We start from the raw sequence: 17505 nt of genomic DNA, 5'->3' as shown, positions 1-17505 counted from the left end.
CTCAAAACGAAACATTGGATGTTGTTGGTTGAGACCAGAGGAACAGTGTTGTTTTTATTCATCATTGCATGAATCCATGACACCAGGAAGAGTTAAGGCTGTCATTAAAAGATCACTCAAACACAATCTGTGACTAATAATACACTGAAAAAAGGCGTTATGGTAAGTGTCAGTTGGCCGTCAACATAGCAATAAATTAAATGCATTTCCTCATCTCAGAGATTGAAGCTGCCCACACGGGCAATAAATCAAATATTTCCATAATATAATTAACATTTCTAAAATGAATTCTTCAACATCAGACAAGGGTACAATTAAATACCATTTGAGAAAGTCATAATGACTTGATTTTCAAGTTTTTCTTGATTCCATGTCCTTTCAATAGGAAAGGATCCATTATCTCTTGGGCCAGTTTTCCCTTCATCATATGACCAAGAAATGCTCTAGGCCCTAAATATTGCCTATAGGTAACATTGTCAAGAAAAACTCCTGACACGAACAGCATCTCTTTTTGACTGATTTTGGGTCCACCCTGGGCCCAGTGGCGGTGTCAAGAGTTCCATGATATCATTGACACACAGAGAGGCACAATGACTGAATCCCATTGGTTCAAGGGCAGCTGTGCACAGCACCCCCTATCTGTCATTAAGGCATTCTACCTTTGATTTAAGTCTTCAGTATGCAACACTTTCCTGCATCTCCAGTGGGCAAATTCACACTGTCATATGAACACCCATCAGACTGCCTCTGAACGGGCGTGGGGGAAAACAGCATGTCACTGCGAACCAATTAGCAACTGGCTTACAGGAGTCTCGGTTCCATCCAACAGAGGAAAGGATGTGCTGTTAATGACCATGTCCTACTGCTGATAGTCTTGTGATACCAGACCAAACCTCCACGACGTATTCTCCTTCCGGAGAAACCTACAATGGCTGGGGTCAACGCTCTACTGTGACAAAGACATGTACCCCATATACTGTTCCAGTTTCACCCAGCCATTACATACTATGTTGTTACAATATCCCAGCTAATAAACATTCTTTTTTTACTCCTCAGCTTAGTATCCGAGGTCCAAGCAAACGTGAGCTGTGCACATCATCAACGTCTGCCAAAAAACTATTTTAAAATGCTAACTACTCCTAACTCATTCAACCGTTCACTCCCCTTCCTGACCGACTCCATTCCTCTCCAGAGGCCTTCGGCCAACTCAATCCCCCTTGTTTTAAGATGTACTCTTATTCTACTAAACTCCTACTTGTCCTCTCCACTGTTGCGAGTGATTTTGTATTTCTCCAGGAACTCATTATGTTTCTGTCTGAGAATCTCTGTCTGCTTCTTAAACCCGTTCACTCTGCGAATCAAAATGAAGAAATCAAATCAGGTCCAGCCTCGGGTATATCATACAAACAAATCATATTAATACATACTCCATGCAATGTTGATTATTACCACTACCGTAACTAGAACAGTGTAATAACTGGGTAATAACACTTATAATACGTTTGAATTCTCACACACCTTGCCCTTTCTTTGGACTCGTTGTAGATCTGTGTGATGACCCTGTCCTTCTCGTCCATGAAGTTGTTATGGACAGACTCCAACTTTCTGTGTGACCGGAAGACAGAGAGACCTGTCAGACAACACAGATGTACACACAGCGGAATATCGTTGCCAGTTGAATTGGCATTTTGATTATTATTCATGTTTTATTATTCTGTACTAGTACAAATGAAAGTCATACCAGGAAAAGTTGGATCTCTACAAACAATAAAACAGCTTCCAAGTCAACGTGCCAAAACACAGATTACCAGATCTATTACAGCACAACCTGGGTCTGAGCCAGGGGCACCTGTGCCTACAGACAGACAGTTATCTGAGTCTCCAGACTATTTAGTCTAGACTATGAATTAGTAAAAACATAGTAATAGCAGTAATAGTCAAATGTCACATTTTGGCACAGAATTCAGAAATGCATTTGGTTTATGAGTGACAGAAGTGTGATTCCTTTCCTTGAACGTGACAGAACTACTGCATTTCGTATTTAACTACGTGCTATGAGAATGTACATACATACAGTATTAATGTCCAAGTATCAGTTTCACTCTGGTCTTTTCCCATGATGTTACCTGAAGAAGAAAACGTGAGTGCTGATGCTCAGTCCCATGATGAGCATACAGTAGCTAACTATTCTAAAGTTCCTCTTCCTCTTCCTCTCCCACTCCTCAGCAGTGGTCTCCTGAGGCTGAGAGTGTTTGAACTGATCCCAGTAGCGTACACTCTCCTGAGCCTCCGCCCTGAGAGAGGGAGACAGAGGGAGGGAGACAGAGGGGAGAGAGACAGAGGGAGGGAGACAGAGGGAGAGAGACAGAGGGAGGGAGACAGAGGGAGAGAGACAGAGGGAGAGAGACAGAGGGAGAGAGACAGAGGGAGGGAGACATAAAAAAGGGGAATAAAACTTCTGAGATTTGTGTATGAACTCACACAGGGCTGTGTGTGCGTGTCAAATAAAATAAAATGTTATTGGTCGCATACACATATTTAGCAGATGTTATTGTGGGTGTAGCAAAATGCTTGTGTTCCTAGCTCCAATCGTGCAGTAATATCTAACAATACACAAAAATAAAAAAAGTAAAAGAATGGAACTAAGAAATATATAAATATTAGGACGAGCAATGTCGGAGTCCGGAATGTATGTGTGTGTGTGTGTGTGTGTGTGTGTGTGTGTGTGTGTGTGTGTGTGTGTGTGTGTGTGTGTGTGTATGTATGTATGTATGTATGTATGTATATATATATATACACACAGCGCCTTCGGAAAGTATTCAGACCGCTTGACTTTTTCCACATTTTGTAACGTTACAGCTATATTCTATAATGGAATAAATAAATGTCCTCAGCAATCTACACACCATACCCCATAATGACAAAGCGAAAACAGGTTCGAGAGGTGACTACCTCATGAAGCTGGTTGAGAGAATGCCAAGAGTGTGCAAAGCTGTCATCAAGGCAAAAGGTGCCTATCTAAAGAATCTCAAAATATATTTTGATTTGTTTAACACTTTTTTGGTTACTACATGATTCCATATGTGTTATTTCATAGTTTTACAATGTAGAAAATAGTAAAAATAAAGAAAAACCCTTGAATGAGTAGGTGTGTCCAAACTTTTGACTGGTACTGTATGTATGTATGTATGTATGTATGTATGTATGTATGTATGTATGTATGTATGTATGCTATATATATATATATATATTTATGTGTGTGTTGGTGTGTATAGACATTATGGACAGTATGTGGATAGAATATATAGTATATCTGAAGAATACGTGGATAGAATTGTATATGTACAGCAATAGTTGAATAGGATGGACTTGACTAGAATGCAGTACATAAAGGGGCAAATACGTTTTCACGGCACTGTACATATGAAATGGGTAAAACAGTATGTAAACATTATTAAAATGTGTGTGTGCGCATGGGTTAGTGCCTGCCTGCCTGCTTGCTTGAGTGTGTGCACGCTTGTTTACGTACCTGGGGTTGTATGTGGAGGTGGGTCTGAAGGCCTGTCCCCCGGTATAAGGGTGATGTAGCCGCAGGTCGTACTCTCTCCTGGATACCTCCTTACTCAGCACCCTGTAGGCCTCGTTCAGCTCCACAAACTGGCCATGCAGCCCCGGGTTAGACGGGTCACTGTCTGGGTGCATCTGGTAGAGAGACAGGGGGCAGTGAGGAGTAGTGATGAAAAAGCAATAGACACAACCACACTGTTGAATGCTCCCGCTGTTTCAGTCAGTGCTAGATGGATGTGTGTACACTACAGTTGAGCAGTCAGGATGAGGATTAGGACAAACCAGGGTTACTACTGCACATGCATACAGTGGGGGAAAAAAAGTATTTAGTCAGCCACCAATTGTGCAAGTTCTCCCACTTAAAAAGATGAGAGAGGCCTGTAATTTTCATCATAGGTACACGTCAACTATGACAGACAAAATGAGGAAAAAAAATCCAGAAAATCACATTGTAGGATTTTTTATGAATTTATTTGCAAATGATGGTGGAAAATAAGTATTTGGTCAATAACAAAAGTTTCTCAATACTTGGTTATATACCCTTTGTTGGCAATGACACAGGTCAAACGTTTTCTGTAAGTCTTCAAAAGGTTTTCACACACTGTTGCTGGTATTTTGGCCCATTCCTCCATGCAGATCTCCTCTAGAGCAGTGAAGTTTTGGGGCTGTCGCTGGGCAACACGGACTTTCAACTCCCTCCAAAGATTTTCTATGGGGTTGAGATCTGGAGACTGGCTAGGCCACTCCAGGATGCTTCTTACGAAACCACTCCTTCGTTGCCGGGCGGTGTGTTTGGGATCATTGTCATGCTGAAAGACCCAGCCACGTTTCATCTTCAATGCCCTTGCTGATGGAAGGAGGTTTTCACTCAAAATCTCACGATACATGGCCCCATTCATTCTTTCCTTTACACGGATCAGTCGTCCTGGTCCCTTTGCAGAAAAACAGCCCCAAAGCATGATGTTTCCACCCCCATGCTTCACAGTAGGTATGGTGTTCTTTGGATGCAACTCAGCATTCTTTGTCCTCCAAACACGGCGAGTTGAGTTTTTACCAAAAAGTTCTATTTTGGTTTCATCTGACCATATGACATTCTCCCAATCCTCTTCTGGATCATTCAAATGCACTCTAGCAAACTTCAGACGGGCCTGGACATGTACTGGCTTAAGCAGGGGGACACGTCTGGCAATGCAGGATTTGAGTCCCTGGCGGCATAGTGTGTTACTGATGGTAGGCTTTGTTAATTTGGTCCCAGCTCTCTGCAGGTCATTCACTAGGTCCCCCCGTGTGGTTCTGGGATTTTTGCTCACCGTTCTTGTGATCATTTTGACCCCACGGGGTGAGATCTTCCGTGGAGCCCCAGATCGAGGGAGATTATCAGTGGTCTTGTATGTCTTCCATTTCCTAATAATTGCTCCCACAGTTGATTTCTTCAAACCAAGCTGCTTACCTATTGCAGATTCAGTCTTCCCAGCCTGGTGCAGGTCTACAATTTTGTTTCTGGTGTCCTTTGACAGCTCTTTGGTCTTGGCCATAGTGGAGTTTGGAGTGTGACTGTTTGAGGTTGTGGACAGGTTTCTTTTATACTGATAACAAGTTCAAACAGGTGCCATTAATACAGGTAACGAGTGGAGGACAGAGGAGCCTCTTAAAGAAGAAGTTACAGGTCTGTGAGAGCCAGAAATCTTGCTTGTTTGTAGGTGACCAAATACTTATTTTCCACCATAATTTGCAAATAAATTCATTAAAAATCAAACAGTCACACTCCAAACTCCACTATGGCCAAGACCAAAGAGCTGTCAAAGGACACCAGAAACAAAATTGTAGACCTGCACCAGGCTGGGAAGACTGAATCTGCAATAGGTAAGCAGCTTGGTTTGAAGAAATCAACTGTGGGAGCAATTATTAGGAAATGGAAGACATACAAGACCACTGATAATCTCCCTCGATCTGGGGCTCCACGCAATATCTCACCCCGTGGGGTCAAAATGATCACAAGAACGGTGAGCAAAAATCCCAGAACCACACGGGGGGACCTAGTGAATGACCTGCAGAGAGCTGGGACCAAAGTAACAAAGCCTACCATCAGTAACACACTACGCCGCCAGGGACTCAAATCCTGCAGTGCCAGACGTGTCCCCCTGCTTAAGCCAGTACATGTCCAGGCCCGTCTGAAGTTTGCTAGAGTGCATTTGGATGATCCAGAAGAGGATTGTGAGAATGTCATATGATCAGATGAAACCAAAATAGAACTTTTTGGTAAAAACTCAACTCGTCGTGTTTGGAGGACAAAGAATGCTGAGTTGCATCCAAAGACCACCATACCTACTGTGAAGCATGGGGGTGGAAACATCATGCTTTGGGGCTGTTTTTCTGCAAAGGGACCAGGACGACTGATCCGTGTAAAGGAAAGAATGAATGGGGCCATGTATCGTGAGATTTTGAGTGAAAACCTCCTTCCATCAGCAAGGGCATTGAAGATGAAACGTGGCTGGGTCTTTCAGCATGACAATGATCCCAAACACACCGCCCGGGCAATGAAGGAGTGGCTTCGAAAGAAGCATTTCAAGGTCCTGGAGTGGCCTAGCCAGTCTCCAGATCTCAACCCCATAGAAAATCTTTGGAGGGAGTTGAAAATCTGTGTTGCCCAGCGACAGCCCCAAAACATCACTGCTCTAGAGGAGATCTGCATGGAGGAATGGGCCAAAATACCAGCAACAGTGTGTGAAAACCTTTTGAAGACTTACAGAAAACGTTTGACCAGTGTCATTGCCAACAAAGGATATATAACAAAGTATTGAGAAACTTTTGTTATTGACCAAATACTTATTTTCCACCATAATTTGCAAATAAATTCATTAAAAATCCTACAATGTGATTTTCTGGAAAATAAATTCTCATTTTGTCTGTCATAGTTGACGTGTACCTATGATGAAAATTACAGGCCTCTCTCATCGTTTTAAGTGGGAGAACTTGCACAATTGGTGGCTGACTAAATACTTTTTTCCCTCACTGTATATGTGTATTAAAGCAGTCAAAAGTTCAGTATTTGGTCCAATATTCCTAGCACACAATGATTACATCAAGCTTGTGACTGTCACTTTGGAGTCACTTTTCTTGTAACTAAGAATATAATGTTTCTAAACACTTCTACATTAATGTGGATGCTACCATGATAATGGATAGTCCTGTATGAATCGTGCATAATGATTAGAGAGAAAGTTACAGACGCACAAATATCACCCCCCCCCCCCAAAAAAAAAAAGCTAACCTCCCCTGTTATTGTAATGGTGAGAGGTTAGCATGTCTTGGGGATGTGATATTTGTGCGTCTGTAACTTTCTCACTCATCATTATTCACGATTCATACAGGATTATCCATTATCATGGTAGCATCCAAGTGTTTAGAAACATATTATATTCTTATTTACAATAAAAGTGACTCCAAAATGACACAATACATTATTTACCATGAATTTCTATAGGGCACAAAATAATCTGAAACACAACCAAAACAAACAGCAAATGCATCCAACAAGTTCGTAGAGTCACAAACTTGATGTAATCATGTGCTAGGAATATGGGACCAAATACTAAACTTGACTACTATAATAAGCATAAGTGAATTTGTCCCAATATTTTTGGTCCCCTAAAATGGGGGTACTATATACTGTAATTTCTAAACGGTTCACCCGATATGGATGAAAATACACTTTAACCTCATAGTCACTGTATCATTTCAAATCCAAAGTGCTGGAGTACAGTGCCAAAACAAATATGTCACTGTCCCAATACTTTTGGAGCTCACTGTATATTATACATGAACAAGGCGGGAATGTGATGTTGGAAGAAGGTAGAAAAATACTGTGGAAGAGTGCACTCGTGTGGTTGGAGAGAGAAGCTGCAATTCCTTTAACAGTTTATTCGTTAAGTATTCAGACCCATTGACTTTTTCCACAGTTTGTTACGTTACGGCCTTATTCTAAAATGTATTAAATAGTTATTTTCCCTCATCAATCTACACACAACACCCCATAATGACAAAGCAAAAACATGTTATTAGAAATTTTTGCAAATGTATTCAAATAAAAAAAACTGAAATATCACATTTACATAGGTATTCAGACCCTTTACTAAGTACTTTGTTGAAGCACCTTTGGCAGCGATTACAGCCTCGAGTCTTCTTGGGTATGACGCTACAAGCTTGGCACACCTGTATTTGGGGAGTTTCTTCCATTCTTCTCTGCAGATCCTCTCAAGCTCTGTCAGGTTGGATGGGGAGCATTGCTGCAAAGCTATTTTCTGTTTTCTCCAGAGATGTTCGATCAGGTTCAAGTCCGGGCTCTGGCTGGGCCACTCAAGGACATTCAGAGACTTGTGCCGAAGCCACTGCTGCGATGTCTTGGCTGTGTGCTTAGGGTCGTTGTCCTGTTGGAAGGTGAACCTTTGCCCCAGTCTGAGCGCTCTGGAGCAGGTTTTCATCAAGGATCTCTCTGTACTTTGCTCCGTTCATCTTTGATCCTGACTAGTCTCCCAGTCCCTGCCACTGAAAAACATCCCCACAGCATGATGCTGCCACCACCATGCTTCACTGTAGGGATGGTGCCAGGTTTCCTCCAGACATGAGGCTTGGCATTCACGCCAAAGAGCTCAATCTTGGTTTCATCAGACAAGAGAATCTTGTTTCTCATGGTCTGAGAGTCTTTAGGTTCCTTTTGGCAAACGCCAAGCGGGCTGTCATGTGCCTTTTACTGAGGAGTGGCTTCCGTCTGGCCACCCTACCATAAAGGCCTCATTGCTGGAGTGCTGCAGAGATGGTTGTCCTTCTGGAAGGTTCTCCCATCTCCACAGAGAAACTCTAGAGCTCTGTCAGAGTGACCATCGGGTTCTTGGTCACCTCCCTGACCAAGGTCCTTCTCCCCCGATTGCTCAGTTTGGCCCGGGCGGCCAGCTCTAGGAAGAGCTTAGTGGTCCCAAACTTCTTCCATTTAAGAATGATGGAGGTCACTGTGTTCTTGGGGACCTTCAATGCTGCAGAAATGTTTTGGTACCCTTCCCCAGATCTGTGCCTCAACACAATCCTGTCTCGGAGCTCTACGGACAATTCCTTCGACCTCATGGCTTAGTTTTTGCTCTGACATGCACTGTCAACTGTGGGACCTTATATAGACAGGTGTGTGCCTTTCCAAATCATGTCCAATCAATAGAATTTACCACAGGTGGACTCCAATCAAGTTGTAGAAACATCTCAAGGATGATCAATGGAAACAGGATGCACCTGAGCTCAATTTCGAGTCTCATAGCAAATTGTCTGAATACTTATGTAAATAAGGTATTTCTGTTTTTAATTTTAATGTGCAAAATTGTCTAAAAACCTGTTTTCGCTTTGTCATTATGGGGTATTGTGTGTAGATGGCTGAGGAAAATGTTTTATTTACTCCATTTTAGTAACAAAATGTGGAAAAAGTCAAGGGGTCTGAATAAATTCCGAAGGCACTGTAAACCATAATTATGTGCTGCTTGAGCTATGTGCCTTTCATCCATTCACTAAGTATTTAAAGCTTTTAAATGATAGGTTAGGAGATTGTCGTACCTTTTTTGATTTATCGAAAAACGCATTCTTGATTTGCTCCAGTGAGGCATCAGGTTTTACACCAAGAAGGTCGTAGTGGTTTAATGTCGCTCTGCAATGAGACACAATTAATGCTAATTATACAGGATGACAACACACAGTATTGGGACCATGGACTGAACAATGCCTCTAAACAGACCACTATCATCAGCATATTTCCCAAGTGGCGCAGCGATCTAAGGCACTGCATCTCAGTGCTAGAGGCGTCACTACAGACCATGGTAGTGTATCACAATCCAGCCAGTGATTGGGAGTCCCATAGGGCGGCGCACAATTGGCCCAGTGTCGTCTGGGTTTGGCCGGACAGGGTAGGCCATCATTGTAAATAAGAATTTGTTCTTAACTGACCTGCCTAGTTAAATAAAGGTTAAATAAAAAAAGTACAGCGTAATTAGACAAATGTCAAATGCACACAAACACACCGGCATGCACATTGTACAGCTGTGCACAAAGGTAAATGCTGTAAAGAGAGAGGGAGAGAGCATACCTGTGCACAGAGCTCTGAGAGAGCAAGCGCAGTCCGCTCTTGCAGCACCATAGACAGCTCTGACAAAGACGCAGCTGGGCCTCCAACTGCATGCTGGGAAGTATTGTTGCCTAAACAGTTTACAAAACAAATGACCTACGGAGGAGAAAAGACATGGGAAAATAGCAGTAGTGGCAAGTATAAACTATCTCAATTATATGCCTATTGCATCAAAGACAGTTACAAATACTTTTTCCATATAATGTGATGATAATTGGGTGTCGTTGTCAAAGTTACCGTTCAGACAGTAGGACTTCACTGGAAAGAGAGTGGTCCGCAGGAGGACAAAGAGGAGAGTCCACTCACAGTCACTGGGCACGTGACGTCACTGAACACAACAAGAGCAAAGAGGGCGTCATATATTTTGCAGGCTTTGAGCATATCAAAAAATATATCTATCTATCTATCTATCTATATATATATATATATATATATATTTGTCACATGCGCCAAATACAACAGGTGTATATCTTACCATGAAATGCTTTCTTACAAGCCTTAACCAACAATGCAGTTCAAGAAATAGAGTTACAAAATATTTACAAAAATAAACTAAAGTAACACAATAAAAAGTAACACAATAAAATTACAATACGGAGGTTATATACACGGAGTACCGGTACCGAGTCAATGTGCAGGGGTACAGGTTAGTCGAGGTAATTTGTACATGTAGATAGGGGTAAAGTGACTATGCATAGATAATATACAACTAGTAGCAGTAGGGGGAGTCAATGTAAATAGTCCGGGTGGCCATTTGATTAATTGTTCAGCAGTCTTTGGGGTAGATGCTGTTAAGGAGTCAACATAGCTAGTCCCTTGAATCTTTCACGGAGATTGACGCCAGACCAATTTAAAGTTAGAAGAGTTTGAAGTCACAGCATGAATACAACAGTTCAGTCATTACCTGCAGTAGTTCACAGCAAGTTAACGTTACACGTTGTCCTGTCCCTTGCAAATTAACTAGCTAGCTAACTACTCCATTGATTATGTTCTGAGCATTTGTTAGCTGGCCTGGCTAGTGTGGAGACGCATTAAACAAATTAACTTTAGATAGTATCTGTAGCTATACACTTGTGGACATAGTTGGCTACCCAGTTAACTAAAGATATATGCATAAATTAAGTTATTATCGGTCGAAATGGTACAGTGCACACAGTGTACCCTAGCTAGCTAGCTAACTGGGTAGAATTTTGCCAGTAGCTAACGTTAGCTAACTAACTCAACTAAAGAGACTGGGCTCAGCTGTTGACCTATGATTTCATGTAGCAAAAACACACACTAGTATTTTAACAAAAGACAGAAGCAAGGGTAAAGAAGCACAGACTTACCGAAATACTGCATTTTCTTCGTTTCATAACAAAAATATTGGGTGCGGGTTGTTACATAAGTGTCTCTGGCAGAGTGCAGTGTGACTGCCTGTTGGCTGGGTAGGGTGGTTTTCAGTAAGGAACGCTATAGCAAAATGTTTTACAGCTGTAAACAAAACCTGTATTTCTATTGGACAAATTCAGGACGCTAGTACCCAGTTTCATTCCCTGTCTAAACGTTTATTCCAAACTGAACACCACCACACGCTACTGAACTTTTTTTGTTTTGAAGGGGGTTAACCCTATCACGCCTTTCCATTCTCTACAAGAGAATGCATCAAGTGTATTGTTTTTTGTCGCTTACAGCAATTATGTACATTCAATCAAAAGTCTGTTCAATAACGTTTTGGGGAAACGTGTCGTTCAGTACAAACCGTTCCGCAAACGTTCAAGCGAATTGAACGCACCTCTGCTGTGAAAGTGGGCGATGCTGACCTGATTGTTATGACCCATCCGTCCTCAAAATCTTCTTCTTCAGTGGAGTTTATCGGCGTTTGGCAGCCAATGTTATGGTGCATTACCGCCACCTACTCTACTGGAGTGTAGGCCAGAGACAGGGAGAAACTAAATCCCACCAGCCAACCCCCGTTTCTCTTAAAAAAGATAGCAACATATTTGAGACTATATCTAATGACGTTCTACTCAATATACACTTTAAACTAATTTCCTGTATCCCCTTCTTCCTCATACTAGATCTCATCCTCTCTCTTTCCCTCTGATACTGCCCACACTGTAGCAATACATGCTCCACAGTCTCTATTTCCTGACAATAATCACACTTTCCTGATGGATGCTTTCCTACCACATTTAATGTATTATTCAACTGTCTGTGTCTCACCCTTAATCTTGTAAAAATAGCCTCCTCTCTTCTGTCCCTTCCTGCCGTCCTCCCCTCCCTGACTTTCCTCTGTACTTGAAATAAATGCCTTCCCTTATTATCTCTATTCCACTGCTCCTGCCATCTCTGCACCATCACTGTATATATCAGTATTTTTGCCTCTGCCTTGCTCATTGAAACTTCAACATCAACATCCCCACTACTAAGTGCTTTTTTAGCCTGTTCATCTACTGCCTCGTTCCCCACCCCCACATGGGCTGGAACCAAGTAAATCTTATCTGAAAACCCATCTGTTTAATCCTGCCATGGGTTTGTAGCACCTCATAAAGCAGGTCTTGTCTGCTATGTGAACTAAAGGACTGAAGACTCATTAACACTGCACATGAATCAGAGCAAATAACTACTCTGTCTTGTTTGACTTCCTCCACCGACTGCAAGGCCAACAGTATGGCCATCAGCTCCAGCATATATACAGCCAGATGATCTGTAATACATTTCCTGACTTCCACCCCACATTCCTGGACTACAAATGCTGACCCAGTACGTCCTGTCCTTGAATCTTTTGAACCATCTGTGTAAATGGTCACAAAATCCTGATACACAGTTTCCAGACGTCTCTTAAAGAAATCAACTGGATCAACACCCTCCCTATCTTTCTGTAGTCTCTCCAACACTTCTAGATCAACTACTGGAGGCGGGAGTAGCCATGGTGGATTTACAGGAATAACTACCGTTGGACTAAACTCACAGTCACATCTCCTTCGCCTGGGTATTACCCACCCACCCAAAACTCGTGTTCGGTCTTCGCTCATGTTCCCAGCATGCCTGTAAAATCCCTTTCGCAGGATGAGACACATTTTACATTTACATTTTCGTCATTTAGCAGACGCTCTTATCCAAAGCGACTTACAAATTGGTGCATTCACCTTATAGCCAGTGGGATAACCACTTTACAATATGTTTTTTTTTTCTCTCTTTGGGGTGGGGTAAGGGGGGGTAGAATGATTACTTTATCCTATCCCAGGTATTCCTTAAAGAGGTGGGGTTTCAAGTGTCTCCGGAAGGTGGTGAGTGACTCCGCTGTCCTGGCGTCGTGAGGGAGCTTGTTCCACCATTGGGGTGCCAGAGCAGCGAACAGTTTTGACTGGGCTGAGCGGGAACTGTGCTTCCGCAGAGGTAGGGGGGCCAGCAGGCCAGAGGTGGATGAACGCAATGCCTTCGTTTGGGTGTAGGGACTGATCAGAGCCTGAAGGTACGGAGGTGCCGTTCCCCTCACAGCTCCATAGGCAAGCACCATGGTCTTGTAGCAGATGCGAGCTTCAACTGGAAGCCAGTGGAGTGTGCGGAGGAGCAGGGTGACGTGAGAGAACTTGGGAAGGTTGAACACCAGACGGGCTGCGGCGTTCTGGATGAGTTGTAGGGGTTTAATGGCACAGGCAGGGAGTCCAGCCAACAGCGAGTTGCAGTAATCCAGACGGGAGATGACAAGTGCCTGGATTAGGACCTGTGCCGCTTCCTGTGTAAGGCAGGGTCGTACTCTGCAAATGTTGTAGAGCATGAACCTACAGGATCGGGTCACTGCCTTGATGTTAGCGGAGAACGACAGGGTGTTGTCCAGGGTCACGCCAAGGTTCTTTGCACTCTGGGAGGAGGACACAACGGAGTTGTCAACCGTGATGGCAAGATCATGGAACAGGCAGTCCTTCCCCGGGAGGAAGAGCAGCTCCGTCTTGCCGAGGTTCAGCTTGAGGTGGTGATCCGTCATCCACACTGATATGTCTGCCAGACATGCAGAGATGCGATTCACCACCTGGTTATCAGAAGAGGGAAAGGAGAAGATTAATTGTGTGTCGTCTGTGTAGCAATGATAGGAGAGGACATGTGAGGATATGACAGAGCCAAGTGACTTGGTGTATAGCGAGAATAGGAGAGGGCCTAGAACTGAGCCCTGGGGGACACCAGTGGTGAGAGCACGTGGTGCGGAGACAGATTCTCGCCACGCCACCTGGTAGGAGCGACCTGTCAGGTAGGACGCAATCCAAGAGTGAGCCGCGCCGGAGATGCCCAACTCGGAGAGGGTGGAGAGGAGGATCTGATGGTTCACAGTATCAAAGGCAGCAGATAGGTCTAGAAGGACGAGAGCAGAGGAGAGAGAGTTAGCTTTAGCAGTGCGGAGAGCCTCCATGACACAGAGAAGAGCAGTCTCAGTTGAATGACCAGTCTTGAAACCTGACTGGTTTGGATCAAGAAGGTCGTTCTGAGAGAGATAGCAAGAGAGTTGGCTAAAGACGGCACGCTCATGAGTTTTGGAGAGAAAAAAAGAAGGGATACTGGTCTGTGGTTGTTGACATTGGAGGGATCGAGTGTAGGTTTTTTGAGAAGGGGTGCAACTCTCGCTCTCTTGAAGACGGAAGGGACATAGCCAGCGGTCAAGGATGAGTTGATGAGCGAGGTGAGGTAAGGGAGAAGGTCTCCGGAAATGGTCTGGAGAAGAGAGGAGGGGATAGGGTCAAGCGGGCAGGTTGTTGGGCAGCCGGCCGTCACAAGTCGCAAGATTTCATCTGGAGAGAGAGGGGAGAAATAAGTCAAAGCATAGGGTAGGGCAGTGTGAGCAGGACCAGCGGTGTCATTTGACTTAACAAACGAGGATCGGATGTCGTCCTTCTTTTAAAAATGGTTGACAAAGGGGGGGGGTATTCAGCAAGGTGGCAAAGAGCTTCCTAGGGTTAGAGGCAGATGCTTGGAATTTAGAGTGGAAGAAAGTGGCTTTAGCAGCAGAAACAGAGGAAGACAATGTAGAGAGGAGGGAGTGAAAAGATGCCAGGTCCGCAGGGAGTCTAGTTTTCCTCCATTTCCGCTTGGCTGCCCGGAGCCCTGTTCTGTGAGCTCGCAATGAGTCGTCAAGCCACGGAGCAGGAGGGGAGGACCGAGCCGGCCGGGAGGATAGGGGACATAGAGAGTCAAAGGATGCAGAAAGGGAGGAGAGGAGAGTTGAGGAGGCATAATCAGGAGATTGGAGGGAGAAGGATTGAGCAGAGGGAAGAGATGATAGGATGGAAGAGGAGAGAGTAGCGGGAGAGAGAGAGCGAAGGTTGCGACGGCGCATTACCATTTGAGTAGGGGCAGAGTGAGTAGTGTTGGAGGAAAGCGAGAGAGAAAAGGATACAAAGTAGTGGTCGGAGACTTGGAGGGGAGTTGCAGTGAGATTAGTAGAAGAACAGCATCTAGTAAAGATGAGGTCAAGCGTATTGCCTGCCTTGTGAGTAGGGGGGACAGTGAGAGGGTGAGGTCAAAAGAGGAGAGGAGAGGAGTGGAAAGAAGGAGGCAGAGAGAAATGAGTCAAAGTAGACGTAGGGAGGTTAAAGTCACCCAGAACTGTGAGGGGTGAGCCATCCTCAGGAAAGGAACTTATCAAGGTGTCAAGCTCATTGATGAACTCTCCAAGGGAACCTGGAGGGCGATAAATGATAAGGATGTTAAGCTTGAATGGACTAGTGACTGTGACTGCATGGAATTCAAATGAGGAGATAGACAGATGGGTCAGGGGAGAAAGAGAGAATGTCCACTTGGGAGAGATGAGGATTCCTGTGCCACCACCCCGCTGACCAGATGCTCTCGGGGTATGCGAGAACACATGGTCAGACGAGGAGAGAGCAGTAGGAGTAGCAGTGTTTTCTGTGGTAATCCATGTTTCCGTCAGCTCCAAGAAGTCGAGGGACTGGAGGGTAGCATAGGCCGCAGAACAGCAATTCCAGAGGCTGCCGGAGACCTGGAACTCTACGTGGGTCGTGCATGCAGGGACCATCAGATTAGAGTGGCAGCAGCCACACGGTGTGAGGCGTTTGTATGGCCTGTGCGGAGAGGAGAGAACAGGGATAGACAGACACATAGTTGACAGGCTACAGAAAATGGCTACAAAATGCAAAGGAGATCGGAATGAAATGAACTAAACATCTGGGAAAGCGAGAGAGCGGGGCCTCCCTCACTTACGTTTCACTGAAACACTCAAATATAACTCTCCCAACTTCCACCTCAGAAACTATAATTGTTGTAATCTACAGCGGTTCAATGTTTTCTAGGAATAGACTAACTTAGTTTATTCAGCTAGCTAACTTGGTACAGTATTCTTCCGTGAAAACCGTCCAGGGCACCGAATCCTATGACGCCATAGCCAACTAGCATGCCAGCCTCCAATAACACGGTTTAGCACCAATACTCGGTTACAACAAACCACCAGTGTGTTAACACGCCAAGCAGATCATTCGTGTCCGTGTCTAACGTTGTGTAAAGTTTTGGGTTAGTTTTGACAGTTTGAGTGAGTCCATCGTCATCTTATTCAGCCAGTTAGTTAGCTAGAATAGTTAGCATACTTGCTAGCCATTGCGCTCTGCCAACGAAAAACCCCTCCTCCCACGGCACGAACACACAGAGAGAGCCAAGCTAACGTTAACTAGTCACCCATGTCCTGAATTCCCTTGAACGACTCTGGTTACCAGTATGTAAAAACAAAACACAAATGTAGGTTATAACTTACCCTTAGTAGCTACTGTTAGCCAGTTAAGTGCAAATCTAGCCACTGAATCGATTCAGCCAGTTCGCGTCTGTTCGCTAGGTCGTTCCAGCTATTGTTTAGTTAGCTATCCAGGTAGCAACAAGCTAGCTACATTTCGAGTTCAGTAGCTACTAACTACCTAACATTAACGCTTCATATAATGAGGTTAGAAAAACAGCTGAATGGTAGGCAGCTAGCTGGCATAATTACAGGTACTCTTAAGCGTGAAAAAAATAGTGTTAGCTACCTCCTAGGGGTTAAGGTTAGGAGTTAGGTTAAAGGGTTAAGGTTAGGGTTAGTGGAAGGGTTAGCTAAAATGGTTAAGGTTAGGGTTAGTGGAAAGGGTTAGCTAACATGCTAAGTAGTTGCAAAGTAGCTAAAAAGTAGTAAGTAGTTGCAAAGTTGCTAAAATGCAAAAGTTGTCCATGGTGACATTTGAACACGCAACCTTTGGGTTGCTAGACGTTTGCGTTATTTCGTTTTTTCCTTCTGTCTCAGCAAAAACATGAACTGTGACAACAGTGCCACCACGTTTCGCAAACGAGGTACTACGTCAGCCACAGCCGGGCTTCATGCAGGCAATACAGTCTCACAGAAGCACAACGTATGTTGGAAGCTTGTCCATGTTTAATGGGTATATCAATCTCCCCAGGGTGAGAGTGACAAGTTGGGTCACTACCCACAAGGGGGCGCCTCTCCCCCATGTGGCTCATTACTGGGATTCATCGCTAATTCCTGCCTGTAGCTCACTAGTCCCTAGGAGGTGTCTAGTGATACAGGTTATGGGCTCTATAGGTGATTAGTTGTTCGTAGTGGAGTCGAGGGAAGGAGCATGGTTGGACATGACCGCGTTATTATCCCACACACTCTGTGGTTCATACGTGCCCCCAAATGAGCCGTCTGTCTCCAGCTTAACACTTTTCGTCCCTGGGAATTCGATTGATTTACAAATCACCCCTGTCTGTTACAACAGAAAGTGTCCGTTTTTCAGAGATGTCTGTCCCATTCCCAGCTAGGTCACAAA

The 17505-nt window shown here is 44.1% G+C and overlaps 1 protein-coding gene across 1 annotated transcript; it reads right to left on the bottom strand.

The window, feature by feature from the left end:
- Positions 1-19: 19 nt before the first annotated feature.
- dnajc4 (DnaJ (Hsp40) homolog, subfamily C, member 4) lies at positions 20-11492 on the bottom strand. The gene is made up of 8 exons (XM_041848689.2): positions 11053-11492; positions 9962-10052; positions 9686-9820; positions 9160-9250; positions 3530-3702; positions 2127-2294; positions 1519-1605; positions 20-1351 (listed from the first exon to the last, which is right to left on the bottom strand). The coding sequence occupies exons 3-8, from the start codon at positions 9775-9777 to the stop codon at positions 1252-1254; spliced, it is 711 nt and encodes a 236-aa protein (XP_041704623.1). The 5' UTR covers positions 9778-9820; positions 9962-10052; positions 11053-11492; the 3' UTR covers positions 20-1251.
- Between the last annotated feature and the right edge of the window lie 6013 nt (positions 11493-17505).

This window comes from Coregonus clupeaformis, chromosome 3, assembly GCF_020615455.1.
Source record: "Coregonus clupeaformis isolate EN_2021a chromosome 3, ASM2061545v1, whole genome shotgun sequence".
NCBI lineage: Eukaryota > Metazoa > Chordata > Actinopteri > Salmoniformes > Salmonidae > Coregonus > Coregonus clupeaformis.
This window is presented reverse-complemented; position numbering and strand designations above follow the sequence as displayed.

Coding starts and splice junctions, on each gene's coding strand:
- dnajc4 (XM_041848689.2), bottom strand. CDS start 9,777: ATGCAGTTGGAGGCCCAGCTGCGTCTTTGTCAGAGCTGTCTATGGTGC. Junction 9,251..9,685: donor TCTCAGAGCTCTGTGCACAG/GTATGCTCTCTC, acceptor GTCTCATTGCAG/AGCGACATTAAACCACTACG. Junction 1,352..1,518: donor GAGTCCAAAGAAAGGGCAAG/GTGTGTGAGAAT, acceptor TTTGATTCGCAG/AGTGAACGGGTTTAAGAAGC.